This window comes from Fundulus heteroclitus, chromosome 21 (assembly GCF_011125445.2).
Source record: "Fundulus heteroclitus isolate FHET01 chromosome 21, MU-UCD_Fhet_4.1, whole genome shotgun sequence".
Lineage (NCBI taxonomy): Eukaryota > Metazoa > Chordata > Actinopteri > Cyprinodontiformes > Fundulidae > Fundulus > Fundulus heteroclitus.
This window is the reverse complement of record NC_046381.1, coordinates 37515872-37536515: the sequence shown is the minus strand read 5'-3', so window position 1 is coordinate 37536515 and position 20644 is coordinate 37515872. Positions and strand designations below refer to the sequence as shown.

Sequence of the window (20644 nt, the reverse complement as noted above, 5' to 3'; positions counted from 1 at the left end):
ATTAGTTTGAAATCTTCTCTGAAGAACATTGGGTCTTTCTCGATGAAGATGAAGTTCTCTGTGATGTGAGGTTTTAGATTTTTAGACTTTTCATCGAGGTCTTCTTGGTTCTAAATGATTGCATTATAGATATTGTAATGTTCTTGCTGATGTTTTAGGAGTTGCAGAGGGTCTGTTGGATCTGACTGGAGGTTCTATTGTGAAATCAGATTTCACTTATTTCACATGAGAATTAAGGAACCTCAGATGGTTTCTGCTTCTCTTCAGGGATTTGTAGAGGTTCTTGAGTTGAAGAACTGTAACTGGAACATTCTGGTGAACCGGCGGATCCTGGTAGATGGTTTCCAACAGGTTTAGGCGTTCTATTTATGGCTGTGTTTAGTGTTCAGGATGTTGAGGTTCCTGATCAGAGAAGCATCTGTGTGATAACCTCCACCCGTCCAAGGTGTCAGCAGATGAAAACAAGCGCTCCTCAGAGGGAACAGCAGGAAACCAGCAGGAAAAGATGTGTGTGTGTGATTGGCAGCTCAGGCTGTGGGTGTGTTTCTGAGCGATCATGTTCGCTCTGATAAAACTCATCTGTGTCTTCAGCTGCTTTTATTTATTCATCTGACTGCAGATGAATTATACAGCAGCCCTGTGGGGGGGGGGGGGGGGGGGTTAATAATTAATCAGTGTGGCCATCAGACAAGCTTTAGGACTTAGAGCTCGCTGAGGCGTCTCAGCATGGTGACACTAACATGTTGGACCTGCTGCTGCCACCAAACTCAGCAGCAGAACCTCCTCTGATCAGATGTTCCATCTGTGCTGGAGCTCACCAAGGAGAGCATCCAGGGAACGTCTCAGATCCCACCACAGAAGCTTCCCAGCAGAGGGGCGGAACGGTTCCGTAAAGGCACAGAGAACGTGACAGAGGTCTGAGCGTTCTAAAGTCACTGAAGATCTGACTGGAGAAAAGGCCGAGGAGAAGCTGGAAGCTACAACAGAACCATTTGGTTCTGATCCACAAACTGTAAATCCTCCCAACATACGCCTGGTCCGTACCGACCCAACCCAAACAGGTGGGGAGAACTTTTAGGACCATAGCGGGTCACGTCTGGACCGTTTCCCCACGTTGTCACAGTCCAGAATCTTTTCCAGGTTCTGCTGCAGGCAGAAAGCAAAGCAACCGGACTTTGGCTCAGCTGATGGTTCTGAAGCTGGGGCTGATGGTTCTGGGTTCTGGGGCTGATGGTTCTGGGTTCTGGAGCTGGTGGTTCTGGGTTCTGGGGCTGATGGTTCTGGAGCTGATGGTTCTGGGTTCTGGGGCTGATGGTTCTGGGGCTGATGGTTCTGGAGCTGGTGGTTCTGGAGTTGATGGTTCTGGGGCTGATGGTTCTGGAGCTGGTGGTTCTGGAGCTGGTGGTTCTGGAGCTGGTGGTTCTGGGTTCTGGGGCTGATGGTTCTGGGGCTGATGGTTCTGGAGCTGGTGGTTCTGGGTTCTGGGGCTGATGGTTCTGGAGCTGATGGTTCTGGGTTCTGGGGCTGATGGTTCTGGGGCTGATGGTTCTGGAGCTGGTGGTTCTGGAGTTGATGGTTCTGGGGCTGATGGTTCTGGAGCTGGTGGTTCTGGAGCTGGTGGTTCTGGAGCTGGTGGTTCTGGGTTCTGGGGCTGATGGTTCTGGGGCTGATGGTTCTGGGACTGATGGTTCTGGGTTCTGGGGCTGATGGTTCTGGGGCGTGGGAGGATCTTTGTTTTCTGGCGCTGTCAGTTGGTGCCGGTGTTCTGATTGGACCTGAATGTTCTGATTGGACCTGAATGTTCTGATTGGACCTGAATGTTCTGATTGGACCTGAATGTTCTGATTGGATGTGAATGAAGTGTGATCCAAACGGTTGTTGTTGTGACTAAGGTTCTGACAGAACGCTGGGAGATGTTCTGATACGGTTGTTGTTGAAGGACCCAGCGGGCCCAGCGGGTCCAGCAGCGGCGCCGGTTCTGTTTACATCCATTAAAGCGTGAGCGTCTGTTTGTCTGCCGGCTTTCAGGAAAACACTCGATGAATATTTCACTGCGAGTCTTTTTCCACCTCAGATTTTCACGCTCCGCTCGCCTCTCAGGCGTTTTAGAGCTTTTACCAGAACCTTCTCTGACCTGTTCTTGGTTCTGGTTCAGAGAAGACCAGTTCTGGACTGGGCTGACGATGCCCCCCCCCCCCCCCCCCAGACCAGTTCCCTCTTCCTGCAGCCGTTGAGTCTGATCCCAGACCCGATGTTCTGGTTCTGATAGGAAACCAGACGAGCGTCTCTAGTAAAATGGTAAAGATGTTCTGATGTAAAGAACCTTCCGTTTCCACCAGCTGGATTCTCAGTGATTAACGGAACCAGCATCAGAGCTACAGACCCGGTTCTGCTCCGGTTCCGATGGATTGTCTGCAGCTCTCTGAGGTGGAAGGCCTCCGCACCATCACCCTAATCTGTAGCTGCAGCCACGGCTTCTCTGCCAGATCCTAATCCGGTTCAGGCCGGACCGCTCCAGAACCTTTGGGTTCTTGTCTTCACCGCTGCAGCCGTGTGGTTCTGGTCGTTGTTTTTGTGGGTTCTGAGCTAGAAGAAGAACCGCCCCGTGTTTCATTTCAGTCCAACAGTCAGAGGAGAACCAGAACATTACAGCACAAATGACCTCGATCCGGGTTCTGTAGAGCCCGGTGTTCCGGTACCATTTCATTCTTCTCTGCATGGCGACTCGCTCAGCGGTATGTCTGTGAAGCAGGTCGCCCCCTGCTGCTCAGGAGGAGCGTTGCTGCAACCAGCTGGGTTCCACAGATTAGGGGATGTTCTGAGTGGACGTGTTCTGAGTGGACATGTTCTGAGTGGACATGTTCTGAGTGGACATGTTCTGAGTGGACACGTTCTGAGTGGACATGTTCTGAGTGGACACGTTCTGAGTGGACCGGGTCGTAAGTAGGACTGAACTGGACTGAACTGGGCTGGCATCAACCTGGATCTGTTGTAGTTTGGTGCTGCTGAAATAAAAGCTGCTCTTCTGTACGGTGGCCCAGAGAGGTCATAAAGGCACTTCACAGGTTCTCCATCCAGGTTCTCCATCCAGGTTCTTCCTCCACGTTCTCCCTCCACGTTCTCCCTGCAGGGGAACCCAGGATGACGTTCTCTGGGTTTCATTCAGCACATTATCAGGATAACTTGATTTAGAGGAGATCTCTAAAAATGGACCCCCCCCCCCCCCAGCACGTCTCAGAGGAATGTCAGCGTGGCCGTGGTGAAGCGGTGGTGAAGCAGCCTGCAGGGGGCGCCGTCTCAGAGCCGCTCAGTTATCTGTAGTTTATTAGAATTAAATGTCAGAGGAGAAGCAGGAGATTTATGAGAGCGAGGAGGAAATATCAAAGCCAGCAGCTGCTCAGCGTGTCTCAGTGTGTCTCAGCGTGTCTCAGGGCGTGTGGTGTGTCGGCGGCTGAATGCCGCAGTCGTGTAGCAAATCTGTTTCAATCAGTCAGGGCGGCGTGGGCTGAAAAGGTCAGACAGCGGCTGCAGAGCGGCGAGGCGGACGACTTTTTCACCCGTCAGATGTCAGCGCAGAAGAAGAAGAACGGCGGTCACATGACGCAGCGCCGGGTTCACAGGGGGAACCTGACTGGGACCAGAACCAGGCAGATCTTTTTCAGGGGGAACCTGACTGGGACCAGAACCAGGCAGATCTTTTTCAGGGGGAACCTGACTGGGACCAGAACCAGGCAGATCTTTTTCAGTTGTGGAGCCTCGTAGGAGCAGGGATCATCTCCAGGCCCGGGTCCAGTAGAACACGACGTAGAACCCGGCCATGCGGACCCATCTGGTCCAGTTTCATCCTGCAACCACCACACTAGTGTTAGAAATGCAGTTATCAGCCCAGCTGACTGCATGCAGGTTCCACTGCAGAACCCCCCCCCCCCCAGCATGAACCAGAACCGGGCTCAATGGTACCGCCTGCTGCAAGAACACGTTCTTCTGGGAAGGACATGTCTCACATCTCCAGAAGTCCTGGGGAGTGTCTGTTGTCCCACTGCAGCACACTGCTACCTGTCTGGAAGCCAGGAGAGACAAAAACTGCTCAGAAAATGTCTGCCAGGCTGAGACTTGTCCACCAACCTGAGACATGTCCACCACACTTAGACATGTCCACCAACCTGAGACAAGTCCACCACACTGAAACATGTCCACCAACCTGAGACATGTCCACCACACTGAAACATGTCTACCCACCTGAAACATGTCCACCACACTTAGACATGTCCACCAACCTGAGACATGTCTATTACACTGAAACATGTCCACCAAGCTAAAACATGTCCACCACACTTAGACATGTCCACCACACTGAAACATGTCCACCACACTGAAACATGTCCACCAAGCTGAAACATGTCCACCACACTGAAACATGTCCACCACATTGAGACATGTCCACCACACTGAAACATGTCTACCCACCTGAAACATGTCCACCACACTTAGACATGTCCACCAACCTGAGACATGTCTATTACACTGAAACATGTCCACCAAGCTAAAACATGTCCACCACACTTAGACATGTCCACCACACTGAAACATGTCCACCACACTGAAACATGTCCACCAAGCTGAAACATGTCCACCACACTGAAACATGTCCACCAAGCTGAAACATGTCCACCACACTGAGACATGTCCACCACACTGAAACATGTCCACCAACCTGAAACATGTCCACCCACCTGAAACATGTCCACCACACTTAGACATGTCCACCAACCTGAGACATGTCCAGCACACTTAGACATGTCCACCAAACTGAAACATGTTTATTACACTGAGACATGTCCACCAACCTGAGACATGTCCACCACACTGAAACATGTCCACCAAGTTGAAACATGTCCACCAAGCTAAAACATGTCCACCACACTGAAACATGTACACCACACTTAGACATGTCCACCAAGCTGAGACATGTCCACCACACCAAGACATGTCCACCAAGCTGAGACATGTCCACCACACTGAAACATGTCCACCAAGCTGAAACATGTCCACCACACTGAAACATGTCCACCACACTTAGACATGTCCACCACACTGAAACATGTCGACCAACCTGAAACATGTCCACCACACTGAAACATGTCCACCAAGCTGAAACATGTCCACCACACTGAGACATGTCCACCACACTGAAACATGTCCACCAACCTGAAACATGTCCACCCACCTGAAACATGTCCACCACACTTAGACATGTCCACCAACCTGAGACATGTCCAGCACACTTAGACATGTCCACCACACTGAAACATGTCCACCAAGCTGAAACATGTCCACCACACTGAGACATGTCCACCAAGCTGAAACATGTCCACCACACTGAGACATGTCCACCACACTGAAACATGTCCACCACAATGAAAACTTGTCCACCAAGCTGAAACATGTCCACCACACTGAGACATGTCCACCAAGTTGAGACATGTCCACCACACTTAGACATGTCCACCAAGCTGAGACATGTCCACCACACTGAAACATGTCCACCAAGCTGAGACATGTCCACCAAGCTGAGACATGTCCACCACACCAAGACATGTCCACCAAGCTGAGACATGTCCACCACACTGAAACATGTCCACCACACTGAGACATGTCCACCACACTTAGACATGTCCACCAACCTGAGACAAGTCCACCACACTGAAACATGTCCACCAACCTGAGACATGTCCACCACACTGAAACATGTCTACCCACCTGAAACATGTCCACCACACTTAGACATGTCCACCAACCTGAGACATGTCTATTACACTGAAACATGTCCACCAAGCTAAAACATGTCCACCACACTTAGACATGTCCACCACACTGAAACATGTCCACCACACTGAAACATGTCCACCAAGCTGAAACATGTCCACCACACTGAAACATGTCCACCACATTGAGACATGTCCACCACACTGAAACATGTCTACCCACCTGAAACATGTCCACCACACTTAGACATGTCCACCAACCTGAGACATGTCTATTACACTGAAACATGTCCACCAAGCTAAAACATGTCCACCACACTTAGACATGTCCACCACACTGAAACATGTCCACCACACTGAAACATGTCCACCAAGCTGAAACATGTCCACCACACTGAAACATGTCCACCAAGCTGAAACATGTCCACCACACTGAGACATGTCCACCACACTGAAACATGTCCACCAACCTGAAACATGTCCACCCACCTGAAACATGTCCACCACACTTAGACATGTCCACCAACCTGAGACATGTCCAGCACACTTAGACATGTCCACCAAACTGAAACATGTTTATTACACTGAGACATGTCCACCAACCTGAGACATGTCCACCACACTGAAACATGTCCACCAAGTTGAAACATGTCCACCAAGCTAAAACATGTCCACCACACTGAAACATGTACACCACACTTAGACATGTCCACCAAGCTGAGACATGTCCACCACACCAAGACATGTCCACCAAGCTGAGACATGTCCACCACACTGAAACATGTCCACCAAGCTGAAACATGTCCACCACACTGAAACATGTCCACCACACTTAGACATGTCCACCACACTGAAACATGTCGACCAACCTGAAACATGTCCACCACACTGAAACATGTCCACCAAGCTGAAACATGTCCACCACACTGAGACATGTCCACCACACTGAAACATGTCCACCAACCTGAAACATGTCCACCCACCTGAAACATGTCCACCACACTTAGACATGTCCACCAACCTGAGACATGTCCAGCACACTTAGACATGTCCACCACACTGAAACATGTCCACCAAGCTGAAACATGTCCACCACACTGAGACATGTCCACCAAGCTGAAACATGTCCACCACACTGAGACATGTCCACCACACTGAAACATGTCCACCACAATGAAAACTTGTCCACCAAGCTGAAACATGTCCACCACACTGAGACATGTCCACCAAGTTGAGACATGTCCACCACACTTAGACATGTCCACCAAGCTGAGACATGTCCACCACACTGAAACATGTCCACCAAGCTGAGACATGTCCACCAAGCTGAGACATGTCCACCACACCAAGACATGTCCACCAAGCTGAGACATGTCCACCACACTGAAACATGTCCACCACAATGAAAACTTGTCCACCAAGCTGAAACATGTCCACCACACTGAGACATGTCCACCAAGTTGAGACATGTCCACCACACTTAGACATGTCCACCAAGCTGAGACATGTCCACCACACCAAGACATGTCCACCAAGCTGAGACATGTCCACCACACTGAAACATGTCCACCACAATGAAAACTTGTCCACCAAGCTGAAACATGTCCACCACACTGAAACATGTCCACCAAGCTGAAACATGTCCACCACACTGAGACATGTCCACCACACTGAAACATGTCCACCAACCTGAAACATGTCCACCCACCTGAAACATGTCCACCACACTTAGACATGTCCACCAACCTGAGACATGTCCAGCACACTTAGACATGTCCACCACACTGAAACATGTCCACCAAGCTGAAACATGTCCACCACACTGAGACATGTCCACCAAGCTGAAACATGTCCACCACACTGAGACATGTCCACCACACTGAAACATGTCCACCACAATGAAAACTTGTCCACCAAGCTGAAACATGTCCACCACACTGAGACATGTCCACCACACTGAAACATGTCCACCAACCTGAAACATGTCCACCCACCTGAAACATGTCCACCACACTTAGACATGTCCACCAAACTGAAACATGTTTATTACACTGAGACATGTCCACCAACCTGAGACATGTCCACCACACTGAAAAATGTCCACCACACTTAGACATGTCCATCTAGCTGAGACATGTCCACAACACTGAAACATGTTTATTACACTAAGATATGTTTATTACACCAAGACATGTCCACCACACTTAGACATATCCACCAAGTTGAGACATGTCCACCACACTTAGACATGTCCACCAACCTGAGACATGTCCACCACACTGAAACATGTCCACCACACTTAGACATGTCCACCAAGCTGAGACATGTCCACCACACCAAGACATGTCCACCAAGCTGAGACATGTCCACCACACTGAAACATGTCCACCAAGCTGAAACATGTCCACCACACTGAAACATGTCCACCACACTTAGACATGTCCACCACACTGAAACATGTCCACCACACTTAGACATGTCCACCACACTGAGACATGTCCACCACACTGAAACATGTCCACCAAGCTGAAACATGTCCACCACTCTGAGACATGTCCACCACACTGAAACATGTCCACCCACCTGAAACATGTCCACCACACTGAAACATGTCCACCACACTTAGACATGTCCACCACACTGAGACATGTCCACCACACTGAAACATGTCCACCAACCTGAGACATGTCCACCACACTGAAACATGTCCACAACACTGAAACATGTTTATTACACTAAGATATGTTTATTACACCGAGACATGTCCACCACACTTAGACATATCCACCAAGTTGAGACATGTCCACCACACTTAGACATGTCCACCAACCTGAGACATGTCCACCACATTTAGACATGTCCACCAACCTGAGACATGTCCACCACACTGAAACATGTCCACCACACTTAGACATGTCCATCTAGCTGAGAAATGTCCACCAAACTGAAACATGTTTATTACACTGAGATATGTTAATTACACCGAGACATGTCCACCACATTGAGACATGTCCACCACACTGAAACATGTCAACCACACTGAGACATGTTTATTACACCGAGACATGTCCACCACACTGAAACATGTCCACCACACCGAGACATGTCCACTACACCGAGACATGTCCACTACACCGAAACATGTCTATAACACTGAGACATGTCCACCAAGCTGAGACATGTCCACCACACTGAGACATGTCCACAACACTGAAACATGTCTATTACACTGATACATGTCCACCACACTTAGACATGTCCACCAAGCTGAGACATGTCAACCACACTGAAACATGTCTATTACACTGAGACATGTCCACTACACCGAGACATGTCCACTACACCGAGACATGTCCACCAAGCTGAGACATGTCCACCACACTGAGACATGTCCACAACACTGAAACATGTCTATTACACTGATACATGTCCACCACACTTAGACATGTCCACAACACTGAAACATGTCTATAACACTTAGACATGTCCACCAAGCTGAGACATGTCCACCACACTTAGACATGTCCACCAAGCTGAGACATGTCCACCACACCGAGACATGTCCACTACACCGAGACATGTCCACTACACCGAGACATGTCCACCAAGCTTAGACATATTTATTACAGAGACATGTCCACAACACTGAAACATGTCTATAACACTTAGACATGTCCACCAAGCTGAGACATGTCCACCACACTTAGACATGTCCACCAAGCTGAGACATGTCCACCACACTGAAACATGTCCACCACACTTAGACATGTCCACCACGTTGAGACATGTCCAGAACACTGAAACATGTTTATTACACAGAGACATGTCCACCATATTGAGACATGTCCACCACACTGAGACATGTCCACCAAGCTTAGACATATTTATTACAGAGACATGTCCAGAACACTGAAACATGTCTATAACACTGAGACATGTCCAACAGAGAGGGACCTGTCATTCCCACATAACTCATAGATTTAACTTTGAGAAATTGGATGGATTTCTGAGATGTTTTTCACTTTCCCCCAAGGGATTATGGGTAATGGGAACCACCTCGGCCCCCCTCCTCCCCTTGAACCCTGACCCGCATCGTTTCAGTTGTGATGTCGGTGTGTGCGCTCTCTCCGCAGCAACGTTTTAGCTCTCTGTCCGTCTTTCATCGCACAATCAAGGAGAAGAAACTCACAAGTGCTTCTATTGTGCTCCATTAAAAGCTGCTGTGTTACTGTGTGTGTGTGTTACTGTGTGTGTGTGTTACTGTGTGTGTGTGTGTGTGTGTGTGTGTGTGCGTGTGTGTGTGTGTGTTACTGTGTGTGTGCGTCCACAGCTCAATAACAGGAAGCATGTGTGCAGCCACAGTCGACCACACATACACACACTCAGATGAAAGAGGAGGGAGAACAGGAAAGGTATTGTTCTGCACCTGAACACACACACAGCCAGGCAGGATTTTCGTCAGGAGAAATTGCTCTGCGCCGCTTTCATCCATCATCCTCCCTCTGAGTGGATCTCTGTCTGTCACACAGAAATTCTCCACTTAGACCGGCTGCTGCGTCTGAGCGCGCTCACTTCCCAACGTCCTTTAATCTCCGTCTCGGCTGAAGCTTTTTCCCTCTTCCTGAAAAAGCTGCCAGGTTTGGACCCCTCTGAGGGTCTCGGTGGTTCTGCGGATCTGACCCATAAACTGAGCTGGATCAGTCCTCAGGCATCCTATTGGGTCAGGAACTGTGAGCCTTCCCTCAGCTTTGGTTCAGATGACCGATGGTTCTGATGACCGTTGGTTCTGATGACCGATGGTTCTGATGACCGTTGGTTCTGATGACCGTTGGTTCTGATGACCAATGGTTCTGATGACCGTTGTTTCTGATGACCGATGGTTCTGATGACCGTTGGTTCTGATGACCGATGGTTCTGATTCGCGTGAGTCCAAACATCTCACCGCGTTCTGACTCATTTATTCGCCTCAGATCGGAGCTTGACCCTGAAGTGAAGAGCAACAGATCGTCTCTCAAAGCGAGACAGAACCCGGTCCAGACCCGTTAGTTTCACCCAGTCTCCATCCAACACGTCACTTTGTAAAGTTCTACTCATGAGCAGAAATATGAAGTTAAATGCTCAGAGGACAGGAACCTCTCCGCTGGGTTCTGTCTGGACCGACCCGTTCTCAGGAAGGATGTCGGCTAAACGAGCTGCAGAGTTTCTGGGACTGAAGCTGGCTGTAATAACTGATGTTTGTCTGGTGAAGCACATGGTACCGGTCCGTTTCTCTCTGCAGAGGACAGTGATCGTGCCGTCAGCTCCGTACCTGTTTTACTTTGAACTCTTGAACGAGCAAATGTTCCGCTGACGTTCTCCACTGCTCTCCGTTAAAGTGAAAGGTCGGGCTCCAGATGCTCAACCTGAAGCCAGAACCGTTTTGGTTTTATCCAGAATGATAAAACATACCCAGAAAAGAGGAAAGTTAAAAATGGATGCTAGCGTCACGTGAGACGACTGATGTTTTCTTGTTCCCATTCCAGATCCGATGCACGGCCCACGCCGGCTCCAGGTCAGCGACGTTCAGTCCAAACAGGTGACGGTCCGATGGGAACCGTTCGGATACAACGTGACCCGCTGCCACAGCTACAACCTGACCGTGCAGTACCGCTACAGGCCTGCAGGGGCGTCCAGCAGGTAAGCAGGGGCGGAGCTCAAAGTCATGTGACGAGAGAGGGCGGAGCGTCCTGGGAGGAAGCAGCTTGTAAGCAGTGGGCGGGGCTAACAGGTAACCCCAGCGTGTCTCCCACAGGGAGCCGGTGAAGGAGCAGGTCAGAGAGGAGGAGGTTTACGACACGCTGAGCTCCCTGCCGCAGCACACCATCCGCAGCCTCACCCCGTACACCAACGTCAGCCTGAAGCTGGTTCTGAGCAACCCGGAGGGACGCAAGGAGAGCGCGGAGCTGCTGGTTCTGACTGACGAGGACGGTACGGTTCTCCGTTACTGTGCTGCTGTTCTCTGAGCCTGCAGGTGAATCACCTTGAATTTTGTGCTTGTAGTTCCCGGAGCCGTGCCGGAGGACTCCATCCTGGGTCGTACCTACGAGCAGCAGATCAGTCTGAGCTGGAGAGAGCCGCTGAACACCTACGGCCTCATCCGGCAGTACGAGGTGAGCCCTTCAGACAGCAATGCATTATGGGTGGTGTAGTCTGACTTGGTGCAAACCTTTTGGCTTCATCAGAAAATCAGGAGCTGCTGTTTCATTCAGACTTTAATTAAAACTTCATATCAGTCTTCCTGTGAAAGCAACTCCATTACCCACAATCCCCTTGCAGATATGTAATGCTGATGTCCTCCACAGATCTCCTACAAAGCTCTCAGCTCCTTCGACACAGAGTTTGACCTGTCCAATCAGAGCGGGAAGGTGTTCAAACCGGCCAATGAGACAAGCCACGTGTTCTCTGGCCTCTCCCCAGGCTCCACCTACTCCTTCACAATAAGAGCCTCCACCGTTAAAGGCTTCGGGCCCCCGGCCATCACACAGTTCACCACCAAAATCTCAGGTAAGGACCCGGGGCCCAACAAGAAGGGGCCCCATAGTGACGTGGAATGCCTTCACTGACCATGGTTCCATTACGGGAAAAGGCAAATGTAGGAGAGTTCTGTTTATCACGGTTCTGTTTATCACGGTTCTGTTCGTGACGGTTCTGTTTACCACGGTTCTGTTCGTGACGGTTCTGTTCTTCACAGTTCTGTTCGTCACGGTTTTGTTCTTCACGGTTCTGTTCATCATGGTTCTGTTTATCACGGTTCTGTTTATCACTGTTCTGTTTGTCACGGTTCTAATCGTCACGGTTCTGTTTGTCACGGTTCTGTTGATCATGGTTCTGTTGATCATGGTTCTGTTTATCACTGTTCTGTTTATCACTGTCCTGTTCGTCACGGTTCTGTTCGTCATGGTTCTGTTCGTCACGGTTCTGTTTGTCACGGTTCTGTTGATCATGGTTCTGTTGATCATGGTTCTGTTTATCACGGTTCTGTTCTTCACGGTTCTGTTTATCACGGTTCTGTTTATCACGGTTCTGTTTGTCACGGTTCTGTTTATCACGGTTCTGTTGATCATGGTTCTGTTCGTCATGGTTCTGCTGCGGGTCTGACCTCTGCCTCTCTGCTCCTCAGCTCCTCTCATGCCGGCCTACGATCAGGAGTCTCCTCTGAACCAGACCGACTCCTCCGTCACGGTCCTGCTGAAGCCCGCTCACAGCCGCGGTGCCCCCGTCAGGTAACCCGTGGCACGCCGCCCTCAGGGAAACGGGCCTAGCGCCCCCGTCAGGTAACCCCGGGCACACCGCCCTCAGGGAAACGGGCCTAGCGCCCCTGTCAGGTAACCCCGGGCACACCGCCCTCAGGGAAACGAGCCTAGCGGCGCCCCCGTCAGGTAACCCAGGGCGCACCGCCCTCAGGGAAACGAGCCTAGCTGAGCCCCCGTCAGGTAACCCGGGCACACCGCTGTCAGGGTAACGGGCCTAGCGGCGCCCCTGTCAGGTAACCCCGGGCACACCGCCCTCAGGGAAACGAGCCTAGTGGCGCCCCTGTCAGGTAACCCCGGCACACTGCCCTCAGCGAAACGGGCCTAGCGCCGCCCCCGTCAGGTAACCCAGGGCACACCGCCCTCAGGGAAACGAGCCTAGCGGCGCCCCCGTCAGGTAACCCAGGGCACACCGCCCTCAGGGAAACGAGCCTAGCGGCGCCCCCGTCAGGTAACCCAGGGTGCACCGCCCTCAGGGAAACGAGCCTAGCGGCGCCCCCGTCAGGTAACCCAGGGTGCACCGCCCTCAGGGAAACGAGCCTAGCGGCGCCCCCGTCAGGTAACCCCGGCACACCGCCCTCAGCGAAACGGGCCTAGCGGCGCCCCCGTCAGGTAACCCCGGGCACACCGCCCTCAGGGAAACGGGCCTAGCGGCGCCCCCGTCAGGTAACCCCGGGCACACCGCCCTCAGGGAAACGAGCCTAGCTGCGCCCCCGTCTAGTAACCCAGGGCACACCGCCCTCAGGGAAACGGGCCTAGCGGCGCCCCCGTCAGGTAACCCAGGGTGCACCGCCCTCAGGGAAACGAGCCTAGCGGCGCCCCTGTCAGGTAACCCCGGCACACCGCCCTCAGCGAAACGAGCCTAGCGGCGCCCCCGTCAGGTAACCCCGGCACACTGCCCTCAGCGAAACGGGCCTAGCGGCGCCCCCGTCAGGTAACCCCGGGCACACCGCCCTCAGGGAAACGAGCCTAGCTGCGCCCCCGTCAGGTAACCCAGGGTGCACCGCCCTCAGGGAAACGAGCCTAGCGGCGCCCCCGTCAGGTAACCCCGGCACACCGCCCTCAGCGAAACGAGCCTAGCGGCGCCCCTGTCAGGTAACCCCGGCACACTGCCCTCAGCGAAACGGGCCTAGCGGCGCCCCCGTCAGGTAACCCAGGGCACACCGCCCTCAGGGAAACGAGCCTAGCGGCGCCCCCGTCAGGTAACCCAGGGCACACCGCCCTCAGGGAAACGAGCCTAGCGGCGCCCCGTCAGGTAACCCAGGGCACACCGCCCTCAGGGAAACGAGCCTAGTGGCACCCCGTCAGGTAACCCCGGGCGCACCGCCCTCAGGGAAACGAGCCTAGCGGCGCCCCCGTCAGGTAACCCAGGGTGCACCGCCCTCAGGGAAACGAGCCTAGCGGCGCCCCCGTCTAGTAACCCAGGGCACACCGCCCTCAGGGAAACGAGCCTAGCGGCGCCCCCGTCAGGTAACCCAGGGTGCACCGCCCTCAGGGAAACGAGCCTAGCGGCGCCCCCGTCAGGTAACCCCGGCACACCGCCCTCAGCGAAACGAGCCTAGCGGCGCCCCCGTCAGGTAACCCCGGCACACTGCCCTCAGCGAAACGGGCCTAGCGGCGCCCCCGTCAGGTAACCCGGGCACACCGCCCTCAGGGAAACGAGCCTAGTGGCTCCCCCGTCAGGTAACCCCGGCACACCGCCCTCAGCGAAACGGGCCTAGCGGCGCCCCCGTCAGGTAACCCCGGGCACACCGCCCTCAGGGAAACGAGCCTAGCTGCGCCCCCGTCAGGTAACCCAGGGTGCACCGCCCTCAGGGAAACGAGCCTAGCGGCGCCCCCGTCAGGTAACCCCGGCACACCGCCCTCAGCGAAACGAGCCTAGCGGCGCCCCTGTCAGGTAACCCCGGCACACTGCCCTCAGCGAAACGGGCCTAGCGGCGCCCCCGTCAGGTAACCCAGGGCACACCGCCCTCAGGGAAACGAGCCTAGCGGCGCCCCCGTCAGGTAACCCAGGGCACACCGCCCTCAGGGAAACGAGCCTAGCTGCGCCCCCGTCTAGTAACCCAGGGCACACCGCCCTCAGGAAACGAGCCTAGCGGCGCCCCCGTCAGGTAACCCCGGGCACACCGCCCTCAGGGAAACGAGCCAGCAGCACTTTTAAGCTCTCTGTGAAGTTTTTTACAGCCGTCCAGGGAGGCGGTATCCCCGGTAACAGTCGTCATGTCGACAGCTGTCGGGGCTCCCTGGTGGAGCTTTAACGAGGGATTTGGTTAATTAACGAGCAGCGGGCGGGGCTGATCAGAGCGTGCTGCTAACATGGAGGATTAACGAGGGATTAACAGCTGAATGTGTCACTCACACACAGTTCATTGACCTGCTGATGGTCTCTGCTGGTTGCTGGATCCGTTCAGTCTGACTGGAGCGGGACGGGTCGGTGCTGCTCATCCCAGGGTAAATCAGAAGTCGTGTTAGAACCTGCTGAGGGTGTTTCCCCCCAACATAGACTCTGCTGCCACTAACTAGGTGGAAGGATCCGTGTTGTGCAGAAATAATCAGCAGCTGGAGCGATCGCGGCGCTGCAGCATCACCTTGTTCCTCTGAGCTGGAGAACACAGGCTGGTGGCGTGTTGGGTTTGCTTCAGAGCGCGTGTGTGATGTAGGCTGTGGTAATTGACACGATAGCTGAAGTGAAAGCCATCAGATTCCACTTCATGTTGCTGTGTTTAAATTTAACTGAGCTTCATGATCCGACAGCAGAGCTCCACGTCGCAGGACAAAAGGTGTTGCTGCAGGCGACCTGCAGCTGTAATCAGATTACTGTCTCACACACGACACACACCGACACACACACACCGACACAGTGAGCATGGAGAAATGTGATTGGAGACAGTTTGTCAAAGACAGAGAGGAGAAGAAAAGAGATAAAGAGAGAGAAGCGAGTGGGAGGGAAAGAAAAGAGGACGAAGGAATGATTGGATCAGTTTCTGTAGAGAGTTCAACAATAACACTGGATGTGTGTCACTGTGCACGCAGGCCCGTGCACGTGTTTGCTACAGCGCACGTCTTCCTGGCCTCCATTAGTTTCCTGTCCAGCAGGAAATGTTTCAGCGCTGCAGTCCCACACCGTGCACTCTGTGCATGTGAGTGCACGTGAAAGCGTGCATGTGAGGGCGTGCACGAGTTGCTTTTTGGTGATGTATGACTTCTGTCCTGAACCTGGCTCCCATGAAAAACACAACTATTGTTTCCAGCGTCCCTCAGGACACAAACAGAGCAGAAAAGCAGTGTGGTGCGTTCGGGGCCAGCTCCGGGTTCTGGAGACCCGCTGGTGGCGCCGGCTGCAGAGTCCGGCTGTAGATTACCAGGTCAGCTGATAGAAGACCCTGCAGATGTTAGCTTTTGAGCTAAATATATTTTTCTGAAGGTTTTGAAGTTTTTCTCCTCCCCTTAAAGCCCAGAAAGCGAAGAGTCGGTAGCAGCGAGGCCTGGTGAGCGTCTGAAGAAACAAACTCTGAGTGTCTCAGAGTTTATGGCCGTAAACGGAGAAATGCAGCGTGGAGAGAGGAGAGAAACCGCTGATTGATTTAACTTCATTGATCTGAGATGGAAACATCAAGCCAGGTGCAGCTTGGTTCCTGGTGAAGAAAACACCGAGGCTCTCCTCACGCTGCATCTCTAGTCCCTGACCAGTCACTGGAGACCTTCCAGGTCCTGTAGAAGTCCTGAGACTGAAGACTTGTTTTAGCGCAGAATTACCAGAACCATTTGGATTCTTAGCTCCAGTCAGATTTCTGGGTTTGGTTTGGCTCTGGTGTGATAATGACGTTAAAACCAGACGATGAACCAGTTAAACGTCACATGTTGTCAAGTCACTTTTCCCTTATTAGCTACATTTTTTCAAACTACATCTGTTGGGGTCCAGGCTGGTACCATAAATCTGTGAGTTCAGCTCCTTCTGTCTCTGGGTCAGTCTGATGGAGTAAAAGAAGAACCTTCCAGAACGTGGGTCGGTTCTCAGGGATCTGCTACTGCATGCAGTCAGGCCAGAACTATTCATACCCCAAGCAGATTTAGATTGTTTTCATCCAACTCAGAAGGTTCTTTTTGATAGAAAATTCTCCATAAAAGATAGAAAATGTATTTATATTTGTTTTATTTGCATTTATTGTTAAAAACTTGTTGAAAATTGTGAATCTTCTCAATAATTGATGGAAAAAATCTTCCTTAGCTCCACATGAATCAGAGCGTCAGCCTTCTGCTCGGTTCTTCTGATGATTTATCCTGAATGATGAGCTCCAGGTTCTCACCATCCCCCTCATTGCACAGCTTCAGGTCCGGACCCTGACTGGACCGCTCCAGAACATAGAATCATAAATCGCTGTCTGCCCTTTAGAGCCACTAAATCTTCATGCCGGCCGACCGGTTGCTCCTCAGCGGCCTGTCTCCGTGTCCTCTACCTGGGCGCTGGCTCTAACGGCGGCGTGCAGCAGGCAGCAGGCCATGAACGAGCCGTTTAATGTCAGACTGTTATAAAGTTCCAGCCTGGACGCGCAGCGAGAGGAAGACTTAATAAAAGTGCAGGAGAGAGTGATGAAGGAGGGCAGGGCTGACCTTTCAGATGAATAATCAACACGCTGAACACAGCACCGCTGCATCTCCCATCATCCCCTTCACTCAGCTGGGCAGGGCTAGCCACCAACACCACAGGGTTATAACCAGACTAGTTAACCACAAACAGCTAACTAACCTTCTCAGTTATGCTGCTGCTGCATCTCTGCTGGCGAGAGGACCCGCTGACCCGTGTCCCCTGTCCCTCTGCAGTAAGTACCAGGTGGTGGTGGAGGAAGAGCGCCCCCGCAGGCTGAGGAGAGGCACGGCAGAGATCCTTCGCTGCTACCCGGTTCCCATCCACTTCCAGAACGCCACTCAGCTGAACTCCCAGTACTACTTCAGCGCCGAGCTGCCCATGACTGACCTGAGGAGTCCCGTGCCCTTCGTTGTTGGTTAGTGTGCTAACTAGTTAACCAACCCCAACTACCTTAACCAGCTGCTTAGTTGAACAATGTGGGACGGGTTGGTTAACCTGTTTACCTGTGTGTTGGACAGGTGATAACCGGACCTACAACGGTTACTGGAACGCTCCTCTGCTGCCTCATAAGAGCTATGGCATCTACTACCAGGCTGTGAGCTCGGCCAACGGGGTGAGTTCTGCTTTACCAGTACCGCTGGAACCATCGGTACCGCTGGAACCATCGGTACCGCTGGAACCATCGTACCGCTGGAACCATTGGTACCGCTGCTTAGGACAGATGAAGCTCAGGAACCCCGCCTTCATCAGAGAGATGAAGGTGGGGTTCAGGGTGGAGCTGCAGGCGGCACCGAATGACAACTAGAAGGTCCTGAAGGAACCCATCAGAGTTCTGGTTCTGAGTTCTGCTCCGGCTGCATTGCCCTCAAAGAGGAGGCTGGTCTCTGATCTCTGGGAGCTGTTTCCATGTTTCCAGACTGAAGCATCAGTCCCCAGGTTCTGAGCTCAGAGCTGTTCCTTCAGCAGCCTGGGACGGAACCGGTCCGTTTGGTTGCTGCCGCTGCAGGAAAGCAGCCGGTTTACCGCGGCAGAAAGGTTTCACTTGAAGACGTGGCAGGAAGCAGATGTCCCATCCTGCTGTGCAGCAGGGCTCCGCTCGGCTCCACGTTCCTGCAAAGGTTCCACTTCCTGTTCCCTCATAAAGCTCGCAGAACCGGGAAGAGCTGTTCCAGCGACAGCAGATCGTTCCAGGCTGCAGCGGCTGTGTGTGTCTCACCTCACATATTTGTGCAATTAAAGGATAACGGCTCACTTTCACACACGCCTGCAGAACCTTGTGTTCATTATTGATGCTCAGAGCTTTAATTGTGAGCGTGTTGAATAATGCAGCCGTAGTAGTGCTTTTTACTGCCCCCCCCCCTACACACACACACACACACACACACACGGTGGGTTTCTGCGTATGGTCATGAATATTCATGAGCTCTTGTGGTTAATTTGTCGCTTGTTTGTTAAAACCAGAGAAATGCAAGATGTTCTCTCTGCCTTTCACCAAACCAGCCTCTCCCTGTGTGTGTGTGTGTGTGTGTGTGTGTGTGTGTGTGTGTGTGTGTGTGTGTGTGGAGGGGGGGGTTGTTAAATGCCACCAGAGGCACTGATCCACAACCATTTGCCTTCTGTCTGCCCTGTTTACGACAACTGTGTGTATCTGGGCATGTGTGTCCCTGAGTGTGTCCTTATGTGCGTGTGTCCCTATTTGTATGTATCTGGGCGTGTGTGTGTGTGTGTGTGTGTGTGTGTGTGTGTGTGTGTGTGTGTGTGTGTGTGTGTGTGTCCTGCAGGATGCAGCCAGATGTGACAGCTCATATGTCTGCAGTTGTGTTGACAGGAAACTAATTTGTTTCTCTCTCCGCCAGGAGACAAAGATCGACTGTGTGAGAGTCGCCACTAAAGGTAAGACGTCGCTCCGAAAGGTTCTGGTACCACTGGCTCCACCCGGGTTTTCCTCTTCAAACGTTGTTGTTCCAGCTGTAGAAACATGATGGTTCACATTTACACCAGAAAGGTTCTTCTTGGTTCTTCTAGAAAGGCATGCCCACTGAATCCAGAACTTTTCCAGAGTCATTCCACACAAATATTTCCAGCTTAGATTTTCATTTAATGCATAAAAACTAGTTTTTCCACTTTGATGGTTTCTGCCTGCAGAGATCAGAGACTCTTTATTTAATGTTTGACCAGAGAAGAATAAAACCCAGATTTTACCTGGACTGATTGTTCTAGAGTTCTAGAGCTTCTTTCCATCCCAATTACCCCCCCCCCCCATATGTAATTAAACCTGCTGAGGCATGGGGGGGTTGAAACCTGTTATGAATGATTTTCCAACGTCAGCGAGCCTTTGGTCTAGCTCTAGAGGAACGTTCACAGGGACTGGCCTTCTGCTGCAGTACCGGGCAAAAGTATTCACCCCCGCCTGGTTTTCAATCTTATTTCAATTGATGGATCTGCACCAGTTGATAAATGAACTGAATATTATCATGTGCAGATGTATCCACCCCCTTTGCTCTGAAGCGACCAATCACCTTCAGAAGTCTTAAATGTGGTTAAATGAAGTCCACCTGTGAGCGATCTAAAGGTCACATGTCAGTAGAAACACACCTTTACTGGAAACTCCCAGAGGTGCAGCAGCACTAAGCAGGAGGCTGAGCCACCATGAAGGAGCTCCAGGAACCACATCAGACCAGTGAGGTCACCCTGAAGGAGCTGCAGCGCCCGTAGAGACTGGTCCTGATTCCTTCTGGAACCCAGAACCTACACATTAACCCCCCCCCCCCCCCCCCCACTCCATCAGCTGGAGAAGATGTCCACTGAGGTCAGACAGAAGCACCAGGAGGCCGTCGCCTTGGACAGGAGAGTGCAGAGAGCGGGAGAACCCTCTCTGGAGAATCCTGGGAGAACCAGGAGAACCGGTCAGCTTTAGCATATTCCCTCACAGAGTAAACACTCACAGTTTCCTCAGCGACACCAGATGCTGGTAGGTGCTGTTGGTCTCCTCTGTGAGGCGC

General features: G+C 52.2%; 1 protein-coding gene across 14 annotated transcripts in view; it reads left to right on the top strand.

The window, feature by feature from the left end:
• Positions 1-20644, top strand: part of LOC105921370 (receptor-type tyrosine-protein phosphatase mu) — a 134342-nt gene that overhangs the window by 52674 nt on the left and 61024 nt on the right. For all 14 annotated transcript variants that reach the window (XM_036125654.1, XM_036125657.1, XM_036125648.1 and 11 more), the window contains exons 10-17: positions 11288-11441; positions 11557-11732; positions 11805-11914; positions 12107-12308; positions 12925-13027; positions 17876-18057; positions 18161-18255; positions 19499-19535. In XM_036125654.1, coding sequence (XP_035981547.1) covers positions 11288-11441; positions 11557-11732; positions 11805-11914; positions 12107-12308; positions 12925-13027; positions 17876-18057; positions 18161-18255; positions 19499-19535 — 1059 coding nt within the window. The remainder of the gene's footprint in view (positions 1-11287; positions 11442-11556; positions 11733-11804; positions 11915-12106; positions 12309-12924; positions 13028-17875; positions 18058-18160; positions 18256-19498; positions 19536-20644) is intronic.